Source organism: Esox lucius, chromosome 20 (genome assembly GCF_011004845.1).
Source record: "Esox lucius isolate fEsoLuc1 chromosome 20, fEsoLuc1.pri, whole genome shotgun sequence".
Classification (NCBI taxonomy): domain Eukaryota; kingdom Metazoa; phylum Chordata; class Actinopteri; order Esociformes; family Esocidae; genus Esox; species Esox lucius.
In genome coordinates, this window is record NC_047588.1 from 18,822,491 (window position 1) to 18,835,703 (window position 13,213).

A 13,213-nucleotide genomic window follows, 5' to 3' on the forward strand; every position below is an offset into this window, starting at 1 on the left:
TGTCACACTGACTGACATGCCTTTCTACAGTGTCACACTGACTGACTGACATGCCTTTCTACAGTGTCACACTGACTGACTGACATGCCTTTCTACAGTGTCACACTGACTGACTGACTGACATGCCTTTCTACAGTGTTACACTGACTGACTGACTGACTGACATGCCTTTCTACAGTGTTACACTGACTGACTGACTGACATGCCTTTCTACAGTGTTACACTGACTGACTGACTGACTGACATGCCTTTCTACAGTGTTACACTGACTGACTGACTGACTGACATGTCTTTCTACAGTGTTACACTGACAGACTGACTGACTGACATGTCTTTCTACAGTGTTACACTGACAGACTGACTGACTGACATGCCTTTCTACAGTGTTACACTGACTGACTGACATGCCTTTCTACAGTGTTACACTGACTGACTGACTGACTGACTGACATGTCTTTCTACAGTGTTACACTGACTGACTGACATGCCTTTCTACAGTGTTACACTGACTGACTGACATGTCTTTCTACAGTGTTACACTGACTGACTGACATGCCTTTCTACAGTGTTACACTGACTGACTGACATGCCTTTCTACAGTGTCACACTGACGGACTCCCATCCAACACATAATTCACAGAGTTCAGAAGGAGTGGCAATTCTAGACCTAGGAGGTAAACATGCAGTATTACAGAACTTTGGCTACGGTCTCGTCAACACACTTTAGCGTGAGACGAGGTACATGTGCAGACAGGCAAGGAGCAGTTTGTTCCAAGCACAATCTTTCATACGATGGCTGTGGGTTTCCGCTTGGGGGAAGGCATGATATGTTTTCGTGAATAGGAATATTAGTACGATTTAACCTGATTTGTTGTAATGTGAAAATGCGCAGTGGACAACGTACTGTCACGCCCTCCTGATCGGTTCTCTAATGACCCTGTTATCACAGCACCTCAGGTAGCCCCCCCGCCCCCCCACAACCACACATCACCTCAGCACAATGAATTCATTAATACCTGACTGCCTCGTCAGAGCTCCAGGCTTCATAATGAAAAAGGCTGCCGAATTTAAAGCCTGATTGGGATATGAGTCGATGTTGTTCATCAAATAATGTGCTGCTGCTTTAATGGTGAAACAGAGGCAGATTAGAATAACAACCGCACAACTCTTTTTTAGTCTCCCAGTAGGGACTCAATGCCTTACACTAGCAGATAACAGAGCTCCAGTAATATGAGCCAGAGAGAGAACAGCTAGCTGAGTGAATCACCGCATAAACTCCATCATGTCAAGTGGAATTCATTTGTTGCACCTAGAAAATAGAAATTGCACTGTATATAGTTCAAACAAACTGGAAACAAGCTTGGAGTAAAATGGTCAGTTTATATATCTAAAACATCACCAGGGAAAATGTATCAGGCCATCTTTGGATAGAAAGCCTGCTCTTCACAGTCCAGGACAAGCCCAGCTTATTATCCATCAAACTGTAAGAACGTTGAGAAACGATTTGTCGATCGATTCAGAACAAGGGTCAGCCATTGGACACTGTAGGTGCGTCAGGGCCACTCACATCGATGGCGTCCCTCTCAAAGATCCGGAGCTGCAGGAACAACTCCAGTTTGATCTTCCTCTCTTGAAAAAGCTCTTCCATCTGGGCCTGGGCCTCGTCCAGCTGCTGAAGGACACTCTCAATGTGGGCCATGGAGCTGTTGTGGGGCGTCTTATTGCTGGAGATAGCCGAGTCCCTGTGTGGATACCGGGATTGGGTACGTCAAACACACCATGTACATGAATTACATGCACCATGCTGAAACAGCAAGAAAGCGAAAGCCTGTATTATAGAACATTCTCCTGGAAGCTAAAAACCCAACTCTGTTGCCGGTTAGTAGCGTGAAGTGCCGCTAACAATATCTCCTAATAGTGGGGTAAATGCTGCCTAGGGGGACAGTTTTATTGCTCTACAATGCTGCACAGATCAAAATAAACACAAACAATCTTTTATTACTATGAATGCAGGTGGTATATTAGCTCAGCTCTAGTAGGTCACATTTCTACGGTGGGACGATGGTGGGACGATGGTGGGACGATGGTGGGGCGAAGGGGACGTGGACAGCGGGCTACCTGAGCTGCTGGATGAGGTCCTCTCCCTCCTTGATGACGTTGACTGTGGCCTGCAGGGTGGTCTGCTGCTGCTGGCCGAAGCGTTTGATCAGCTCCTGCACCGCCTCCACCGACTCAGCGTACACATCGTCAAGCAGCTCCTTCTGCAGCTCCTCCAACCACGTCCACAGCTGCATGGGCACAAGGTGACAGGCAGACAAGACAACCAATCAGAAAGACAGGAGGGATCAAAGGCCAACGTAGGACAACTTGTTATGCTGTAAAATCCCTAATAAAACGGAGTAGCTGGCTGCTACCGTACAGGAAGTAAAATAAAGATGACAAGATAAAGCAGCGGATGGAAAGAGAAGTAGAGAGGGAAGCAGTGTGTTCTGGGCGCTTGGATCACTGTGCCCAAGATTAACCATCTGGTTTTATTGGCATGGTGGCGCAAACCAAAGAACCCGTACCAGCAGGTAGGACCCTTCCGGCTCAATCTACCACCCACAGCTTGTTTTTTTTGCCTCCCAAATGACACTTCTTCTCTACAGTGCACTACATCTGACCAGTTCTCACAGGGCTCAGTTCTTAAAAAGTGTGCTATGTAGGGGATAGGAAACCGCTTGGGATGCAGCCATGGTTATTTTCCATAATAACCAACTCTATTTTTCCATAATAACACACAAAGAGAGGATAACAACACAAGCTAATAATACTGGAGAAAAGCCTGGTGTTACCCAACCACCTCTATACAACAGATGGCTGTAATTGCACCATATGGACATATTAAAAGAAATGATGAATTCATATGAATACCACCACCAACCAACTTGTGTGAGTCATGTACTGTACAGATGATATAACTGTCAGAACACATTTTAGAATAGGGGCTGGCCTTCATAGACAGGTGCTGCTCGTTTAGGCCTACACAAATTATTCTTTTATACAGCTGATTTTCATGTTTTCAAATTGACAATACACGTTGTGTTTAGAAGACAAATGTGTGCCACCCCTTAAATATGGGTAAAAGTGGAAAGAAATACGAATTCACAAGAGAAACTATTCAATTACAAATTAAGATGAACAGTTCCAGCTTGAATAAGAGGCATGTCAGAAACAGACCCTCTCGGTCAGTAGGTTCAGTCAGTTGTGACTGAGTCGCCCATCCACTGACAGAGCACAGACGATATAACACACACACACAGGTTCCTGTTCAGTGTGTGGGCGGTGGGTAGTACTGGTGTAATAAATTCTTCATTTACTTCTGTATTAACCCTCTTCCTTTCCGTAGCTGTTATGTGTTTAACAACATTATGCCCAGGGGCTACTGTAAAGTAGCAATCAAACTTTCAAGCTGGTGAGTAGAGAGATATGGAGAAGTTCTCTTTGTGCAGGACACACTGCACATCCAATGAGCCGTCTTCGCACCTCTTTAACGTGTGTGTGGAAGGCCACAGACATGTCCAGCAGGACCTTGCGCTGCTCCACCCTCCTGACAAAGTCCTGGATGCGGTCCTCCAGCTGGTGGGCCGCCTGGTAGATCTCCTCTGGATCACACTCCCCCGTCTGGGCCAACTGCTCCGCGGCCTCCAGCAGCTTGTCCGCGTTGGTGTACGTGTTCTGGACAGGGAACGCCACGTTACAGATATTTACATGGACATATGGACTACTACACCACAAAGTGATATGTTCCCAAACTCTTTCTGTGTGTGCGACTGTTCACCTGGGCCACCTCCTCAAAGTCCTCATGTCTCTTCTGCAGGGCTCGAGCTCTGTGCAGGGACTTTCCTACGCCTGTGTGCTTACTGAGGAATGCTTCACCGTGGTTCTCAATCCAGTCCAACACCTGCACACACGCACATAAAAACAGACAAAGAAAATGTGCGGGTATTAACATCCATAAACTTTGAAGGAATCACAGCCCGTTTTACAAATAGCACCAAACACAAAAACATTATGGGACCAAAAGTGAAGGTTAGTTGACACGGCCCGTTAAGAACATTCCACTTTTTGCCCTTGAAATTCCTCAGTTGCTTAAGCAGTATGTTTTGCGGTTGTGGCCTTCCTTGAAGGTGAAGTTCTGTACAATGAGTTTTGAATTTGGTTGGATTTGAGCAGAAAACATGTTCTGTACACTTCAGAATGAATCCAAAGGCTGGCATCAGCAGTTACATCATCAGTGAAGACAGGCGAGTCAGGGCCAGTGGCACTCATAAGAGCCCACAACGTAACGCCCTCTCAACCTCGGTAACGTACAGAGGCAAGGGAGACGGACGCAGATGCAGGCGGACGGGTTGTAATGACACAGAACCGTGGGCAGGACACGACGGACAAACAGACCAGACAGGACACAACTTGGCTGGGAACAAAAGAGACCAGATGTAGTTTAAGGCTTTGAGCCTTGAAGGATGGGGTGGCAGCGCTACACTACGGTCCATAAGATCAGACAAGGGACTGAACAACGTGGGTGACATATATAGGGTGAGTGAATGGGGGAGTCCGGCTGTGTGTGATTGCAGTGAGGGACAGGGGCAGGTAACTGGATGGGTTGGTTTTGGTTGATGACCGCTGGAAAGACGGCGAGGTGGAGAGCCGGCCGTGACAACCTTATTTCACAAATTCACAGATGAGTTCCTTTTCTTTCACCGCACCTTCCTCATCACATCACTATGCTACATGTAATATCTAGCTTATCTGTCCACAATACACTATTCCAGAACATTGCAGGCTCTTTTCTGTGTTTTTGCACCTTGCTGTCTGGCCTCTGGGTACACTAAAAATGTGCTTACTCAGTACTAGGAAGTAAATACACAGAATTAGTTTGAGTCCCAAAAGAGCAAACGTCACAGGTAAGTCCATGTGCTGACCATACGATCAGGGGTTTTGCTAAGCTTCTGTGCCTGAATAGATCATGTTCTGTGCTTATTATTTTAGCACAGTCTCTACTAAACACAGAATAGAACACAGATCACAGTAACTAATATAATAACATCGTATACTCTTACTTTAAGACAAAACACCACTGCATTCGATCCCCGCATTAATTATAATGATTCAAGTTTCACCAGTGAAACATTCTGTATAGATCTCAATCTCAATTCATGGAGGGATGCATTTCCATCTTGAATGAGGTTCCTTTGAAGTGATGTTACAAGTGATGTCCAGTGATCTTTAATCTTTTCATTGTGATTTTATGGATAAACTGAAGCTTGGGCTATTGGAGCACTGGGACTGGAGGCGCCGAAGCTTCAGGAAGCTCCCGAAAAGTTTCATCTGCAGCCACTCTGACTCAAGTCAGTCTAAACATTTAATAGAAAACGTATACCCCCTGAATCCCGGGGAGGTGACCACTTGCTCATGAACGGGAATGTTATGTGGATGTATGGCCCGCTCTGATGTGCTGTGCTGCGACACAAGGGGGAGCATGGGGACTTGTGGTCTGAATGGGACTGTGACAGCTTCATCAAGGCCCTGTTTGGTCCAGCACTACCGCCCATAACAATACTGTTTGGTCCGCCCTCTGCCCCGCTTCACCCAATCAAGTCCCGGGCCCCATCCCCAATGGCTCCCTGCTCCTGATCTAGGGCACTATTTTTGACCAGGTCCTTTCAGGCGGGTGCGTTCGGCGTGGCACTTCTAAAAGGAAAACGCGTAAGGAAATCCATAATCCATTACAGACCAATGTGTCAGCATTTCTACAGACTGGGAATACGTCCCGGCTAATAATTGTCTTATTATCTATTGGACAGATGGATGGCCAGTTGTCACATTGCAGTTTTAATGCTGACTTAATGCACATTATTTTGATTATGTTTTATTCAAGGTCTCTCCTCTTCAAGAGCAACTTCAATGGGACATGCAACACATTACGTGGCCATAAATTACATTACCATGGCAACAAGCACCTATCAGGAGAGAACGAGAGAGACAGAGAGAGACAGAGAATAGGGAGCTTGCCCACAGGGCATTGTGCCGTAAATCATCTCAGTCCTAATCTTATGGGCCTGTGAGGCACTCATGTAGATAACAGTTTTCACTTAAAAACCCCAGGAGCCACTGAAAAACACTTTGAAGAAAGTGGCGATGGCTAAATGTTACGCTCAAAATGAGAACCACGATTTGGTTTTAAACACGCATGAAAATCACATTCTACAAACTGCTGATTAAGCAAACCACAATGATTCTAGTGGACCACGATTGGTGTGTGTGTCTGGTTGTGTGTCGTTGTGTGTGTGTGTGTGTACCTGCTGGACATCCTGTTGGAAGACACACAGCTGCAGGCGCTGGTGTAGCCGGACCTTGCGGTGTTGCCAGATGTTTTCCAGCTGTCTCTGGTGATGCAGCACTTCGTGGATGATGTCCAGAACGTGGTGAACAGCCTTGGAATAGTTGGCAGAGGCCGTTAGCGAATCAGCACTGCCAGGGGTCAGAGGCCTCTGCAGCTTGTCCAATAGAGACTTGCCATCTTGGCTCACCTGTCGAAGAGAGCAGCGATTCCAGGTGAATAAGTTTCAAACTGAACTATGCAACATTACTGTAACCAAGAAATCTCTGAAGTCCATGAGTGGCAGAAGATGGAGCAGAACTCATAGAATTACTTCAGATGAAGGTGTTTTAAAGTATGTACCTCAGAGTATGCAGTGGTAATGTGTTCGTAGAGTCCAGTGTGACGGTGGATGGTGTCCTCTAGGTCCTGTAATTCAGAGGGCAGGTCTCCTTCTCCACAACCCTTACACCATGGCTCCACATTACTCATATACTGCAGGAGAAACACACACATAACTAAACACTCAATAAAGGCATATTAGGCTTGTGGCAAAACACTGAACATTTGGCAAAGTGAGGACATTTCGTCAGTTTTACACTGGAGTTCAGGGTTCTAAGTTAGATAAAGTTGAGGTTTATAATGTAAAGCTATAGGCATATCATGTACAGGTATATCATGCACAGGTAAATAATGTACACGTATATCATGTACAGGTATATCATGTACAGGTACATCACATACAGGTATATAATGTACAAGTATATAATGTACAGGACCATCGTATACAGGCATATCATGTACAGGTATATCATGCACAGGTATATCATGTACATGTATATCATATACAGGTATATCACGTACATGTATATCATGTACATGTATATCATGTACAGGTATATCACGTACAGGTATATAATGTACCAGTATATAATGTACAGGACCATCGTATACAGGTATATCATGTACAGGTATATCATGTACAGGTATATCATGTACAGGTATATTATGTACAAGTCCATTATGTACAGGTATATCATGTACAGGTATATTATGTACAAGTCCATCATGTACAGGTATATCATGCACAGGTATGTCATGTACATGTATATCATGCACAGGTATATCACGTACAGGTACATTACATACAGGTATATAATGTACCAGTATATAATGTACAGGACCATCGTATACAGGTATATCACGTACAGGTATATCATGTACAGGAATATCATGTACAGGTATATCATGTACAGGTATATCACGTACAGCTATAACATTTACAGGTATATCATATACAGGATCAGATATATCCTTCCAGAAGGATGAAACAACAGAAGGATGAAACCACAGAAGGATGAAACATGATGACTACCAATATTAATCACTGCTAAAGTACCCCCAAAAAACTAAACTGACAAAATGTGTACAGACCAAAACCTGGTAACACAGTAACACTGAGTAAAAGAGCTCCATATAAACCATGCAGGCAGTTCTAGCTGGCTCAGCATCATCCCAGGAGCGTCCTATAGTGCCATTAAGAGTTATGTATAGCATTTATATCTGCGGGAGCTTAACATGGAAGGAGGGAGAGACAGAAAAGTAGAACGGAAAGTACAGAGTATAATGATACAGAGATGAAGCCATAGCCATAATGTCAACTGATTGTCTTAGTGTGTTGCTCTCTGTATGTCTCTCTTCACAGCCAGCCATTGGTCCACAGAGGTCTCAGATTAACAGTAAACACAAATACATATAAATGTGCTCAATATGGCACTAAAATAGTTTGACAACTTCACTTGAAACAACAAACACGTACATACATAAATAGGCCTACAATCCGGCCTCTGCTAAAGCAATGCTAGATTAGGTGTGCCAGAATAGTGCTACAACAGGTGGTGGAGGGTTTGCGTGTGTGTGTGTAAACACTGGACCTCCTGACCTGGTCAACCTTCTGGTGGAAAGCAGCAGACATCTCCAGTAGGGTGGAGCGTTCATCCAGGGCAGCAGCGAAGGCCTTCCACTCCTTCTCCAGCTGAGCGGAGATCTGCTGGATCTGCTGGGACGCGTAGTGGCCAGACTCCAGCAGCCGGTTCCCCACTGACATGATCCGCTTGATATTTACATAGACATTCTAGAAAGACAGAGGAGACAGGGTGAGGTTAATGATGAGTCAGATAGTCTGTGGGGGGTGGGTGGCAACAGACATACAGACGGATCTGCAAATGGCTGGTGTATTGGTAACATCCACCCCCCCCGCCCAACATCCACACACCGTAAATCAACACACCCACACTCGCCTACGCACGCACACATATACACATACCGATTCCAAGTCAAACACAAACACCCAGAGACGATTAGTCATGAGACGAGAACCATTCCATCTAGCCTGGGGCCTCTGCTTTCTTCTGGTAGAGTGAAGTGAGGGGAGAAACACAGGGAAAGTGACCGACGGAACCGCAACTACTGTGCTAGCATCTGCCTTGTGAAACCAAAGGAAAGGCTAGTCGTGTCAAGAAAATAAATACAAGGATCATGCCAGAAATGTGTGAGAACGGCAGAAGTGGAGCGCATAAAAACCCAGCTGTGAGTCACAGTGTGGCCAAAGGCTGAAGGGGAGACGCCGGTGAACGTGAAGCAGGCAGCTGGTGTCAGTTATCCTGAGGAGATGTGTGGTGAGGTGAGGGGCTCCACCCAGGGAAGAGGATCACATGACCACATGCTCTCCAGGCGGATCACATGACCACATGCTTCCACTCAGGCAGCATTGGGTGGGAGGGAAGGCCTGATCCGCCCAGACAGAAAGGAGGTTCAGTCACGGGTCACCGGTTCCTCCCTCTCCTTTGTCCCCCGTATCACCGTGGTGATCACAGGGCTTATGGCCGCAACGCTCGCTGCTGCTCGGAAGGCAGCACTTTGCACACACACACACACACACACACACACACAGAGGATGAGCCTTCAATGCCCGGAGCAGAAATCTAATGCAGGACCCACCAGCCCTTTGTCAGTTAGGGATCAATATATACCCTGACTCTGTCAGCATCATCCTACTGCACACACTCACATACACACACACACTCACACACACACACACACACACACACACACATGCTCACACACACATGCACACACACACACACACACACACACACACTCATATACACACACACAAAGAAAAGAAAAAAAATGTCCCTTGTATTTTGGTACTGAAAGCTGTTGTGGCAAGATAGACATGGATCAGCAAACATAAAGTAATTATTCCATTTTACAGGCAGGACTGTTAGCATTCAATTAGCGTTGGCTGAAACAATGACAGGTCTTTGAGGCCTTTTTTTAAATCTAATTGAACCACCCGAAACAGCAGTGTGCTTCTCACACATAGGTGGGTGAATCCTCCATACTAATCCACCGCGGGGGAGAATATCAATGTTCAACATCAGTCTATCTGCAGACACAGTTTTAACTGCAGAATTGATCAAGCAAACAGACAGATAGAGAGAGGCAGGCAAGTAGCCAGAGATATCAAGACTCCCCAATGTGAAAAGGCAGAAAGGAGTGCAGCTTCGCCGGCAGAGAGAGAAAACGTGGGACCAGGCTTAATGTAAAACTCCTGGAGGACACAGGTGAAAGTGAAAGGAGACACAGGATCAGGCCTCGGCGCAGCGTCTACTGACTGATCACATCACACACAACACACAGCAGCCTCCCACAGAGCAGAGAGAGGGGGCCTCCACTCAGACAAGCCACAATGCCTCACAGAATCTATTTCCACATCCATATGCCAAACCTGGGGAGTTCAGATCAACTGAAAACGAGGAAGTATTTGCTAGCATCTGCAGCGAAGGGACTGGTCCACCAGAGGCCGTATAGCAGAGTGAGACATGGGTACATAATATGACAATGCTCCATGGTGTTTTCAGTGTACACAAACAGGCAGCATCAGAGGAGAGGGGAATAGTTTTACCAGGATGTATCTGTGACAAGTAATCAATGAGACTGACTCAGTAATGAAGGACATTGCAAAACCCATAACCCAAGGCTGCTACCCAAACCACCCCCTATATGCTGCATTACCTCTGGGACAACATTGGTCACAGGAAGTGCCCTAGGTATGAAATAGAGTGCCATTTTGGAGAGCCTGGGCCCAGGAGACTGTGAAGGGGTCAGGATGTAAATGAGGGGTGAGGGAGTAGAACGTTTTTTACAGGAAGCACCTGGAGTGACTGGCTCCCATTGTCCAAAATAAACAGCACGACAGAAAGGCATTAGAGTTATTTCAATTTCATATTTGGACTAGCTACTGTACTGTTCTAAGATCCACTAAGCCACAATGACATCACATGTTCAATACAGTATTTCAGTGATGACACATTATAAAAAGGCTTTCATGGTGCCCCTATCGGACGGTCATCTGCTTTTCTATTGAACTGGTATTGAGTTTCTGTCAATAGTCAAGGGCACATTCCTCCTTCAATGAAACCACAGTGTCATTATACAACATCACCCTAGGGGGCAGACTACCTTCACGTCTCAATACATTTAGTTCACATACTGCATACTACAAATCACCAAGTCATAGATTATTATAATTAGCAGTGTTCTATTGCGTTAGCCCCCATTCTAGTCTAGCCAGGCTATCAGGAAAACGGTGGCAAAACAATGTGAACACATTTACCTAACTGGTGTCCATCATACATTTATTGTGAGAACAGGGACACTCCAACGAATGGGACTACGCACGCACCAACACACACTGTTAAACCACCGTCATCATTGTCATCAATAAGCTGTAACTCCCGAATACAGTCCTGAGTGTCATACAGTCTCTGCAGTCAACAGGAAGCTGGGTATCCTGGGGACGAAGGGGAAGAGGATCTGGGGCGGTAGAAAGGTAGAGGGAGGAAGAGGAAGAAGAGGGTTGGAGGGATGGAGAGAGAGAGAAAGAGAGGGTGGGAGGGGGAGAGGGACGGTGGTAGACAGCTAGTCTGGGAGGGTGGAGTTGGGAGACGGGGTCTTCCTGCCAGTCGTTGACACTGCACCCTGGTGAAGTCATGCACAGTAATGTGTGTCTGAGTGTGGTCAGGCTGGTGGGGGTCAATCCTACTGTCCCACTAGGCCCAGTCTGTCAGCCTCTCAAAACAAGCTAGGCTGGCTCAGCACAAAAGACTTGATAAACATCTAGAAACCCGATTATATTAAAAGAGGATCTGTTTGTCTCCACAATTTCATAGTATCCAATCGACCACTCCAGTTAACCAACCATACTGAGCCGTGTGGCGAATACAATAATGGGTAAATTGTGCTGTTGACGCAACATTGGAGGGACAGTCAATCCATTCACTCTCGTGACTTACTGCGTTATTAAAGCGAAGCCTCTTTAGAAAATAACTACTTTTGTACTTCCAGTAAAACAGTCATTTTATGTATTCATAGGGAAACGAGCTGTACATTTTACTGTTAGTTGACATTGGCTGTTAGTGAAGCACATGAAAAACATTTGATTTGATATAAATGCATTAAATTGAGTCCAAACAAAAATGCGGTTGTTATTTTGTTCATGTTATTACAAACGCAATACAGTAATTAATAACTTTTGCATATTTACAATATAAAAGACGGTTGTCAAAAATAGTTGCCATGTAAGCTTGCTAACAATCTTGTCACTTGCTAGCTAACTTTAGCTAACTCTTTAGATTGCAGGGTAGCCTAGTTGTCAAGCGAGGCTAGGACAGTAAATGAAAGATCGCTAGATCTAATCCCTGAGCTGACACGGACAGTTAGCACTGATTGCGCCCAAGTGTATTTTCACTTGTTTTATCTTTTGGCATTTAACGTATCCATGATGATAATAATGACTTTGATGCGTGATTTTTGCATGTCTTATGGGTTGTGAAGGATAACAGCTGTCCACAGGGGGTAACATTCCCTACTGAGACCTTCTACAGGCAGGGGAGATGGCATATCAAAAGATCAAAATGAAACCAATCTTCAAGCCAATTCCAGTTGAGGCAGGCACACAGCTAAACTAACTTCCAAACTGAAGGAAACTGAAGGAAAAATGACATGAGAGTAGATAAACACAATAGACGATTCAGACAGCAACAGACAAGCAGTGATCATCTCCATATGGAACTGTTAGCTGACATAGGTCTGTCTCTAAAAGCCCACACAGCATAGCTTGGAACCCAGATAGCCTGGTGGGTCGAGCATCTACGGAGTGACACTGTCATATAAAAAGAGCACTTGCAGTGTCCTAGAAGTAACCTTAACAGTAATAGACCACCATCAGATTCCAACAACAGGGCCTCCAAGTGGAGCAGTTGTCCAAGTCTCACAGCAGTACACCAGGGTGTAGGAGTGGATGTCGGTCAGGGTTGCCTTGTCTTGTTGTGCTCTGGCGACAGTTTTGGGCCAAGGAATGTCATCACCTTCAGCGTGTGTGCAGGGAAAATATAGAATGGCATGTTGAGACGTGTATCGCAGAGCACTCCATGTTTGACTCCCCCAAACTTGCTGCAGAGTTACGATAACAGAAGGCCATAATCCGAAATGGACGTCACAAAATTGTAAAGGGAGAAAAATCAGGGAGATCAAGAACAAACAAAAAAAGCTAAAGCTTGAATTCACATCCTCATTTTCTCCATGTTGGAGTCATGAGCAGCTAAGAGAAGCCAAGACTGGATACCCAGAGCCCATTCAGGGCAGGGCAGAGGGCATGGTACAGGGGAGGGCACAGGGGAGGGCACAGGGCAGGGCACAGGGGAGGGCACAGGGGAGGGCACAGGGCATGGTAAAGGGGAGGGCACAGGGCAGGGCACAGGGCAGGGCGCAGGGGAGGGCACAGGG

The 13,213-nt window shown here is 45.7% G+C and overlaps 1 protein-coding gene across 6 annotated transcripts in view; it reads right to left on the reverse strand.

Annotated features, from left to right (window-relative positions):
• The window catches only part of triob (trio Rho guanine nucleotide exchange factor b), a 141,452-nt gene that overhangs the window by 59,612 nt on the left and 68,627 nt on the right, over window positions 1–13,213 (reverse strand). For all 6 annotated transcript variants that reach the window (XM_029115548.2, XM_029115547.2, XM_029115549.2 and 3 more), the window contains 7 exons: window positions 8,304–8,495; window positions 6,725–6,856; window positions 6,342–6,572; window positions 3,821–3,943; window positions 3,526–3,717; window positions 2,119–2,288; window positions 1,568–1,742 (listed from right to left, as the gene is read on the reverse strand). In XM_029115548.2, the coding sequence (XP_028971381.2) occupies window positions 1,568–1,742; window positions 2,119–2,288; window positions 3,526–3,717; window positions 3,821–3,943; window positions 6,342–6,572; window positions 6,725–6,856; window positions 8,304–8,495 (1,215 nt within the window). The remainder of the gene's footprint in view (window positions 1–1,567; window positions 1,743–2,118; window positions 2,289–3,525; window positions 3,718–3,820; window positions 3,944–6,341; window positions 6,573–6,724; window positions 6,857–8,303; window positions 8,496–13,213) is intronic.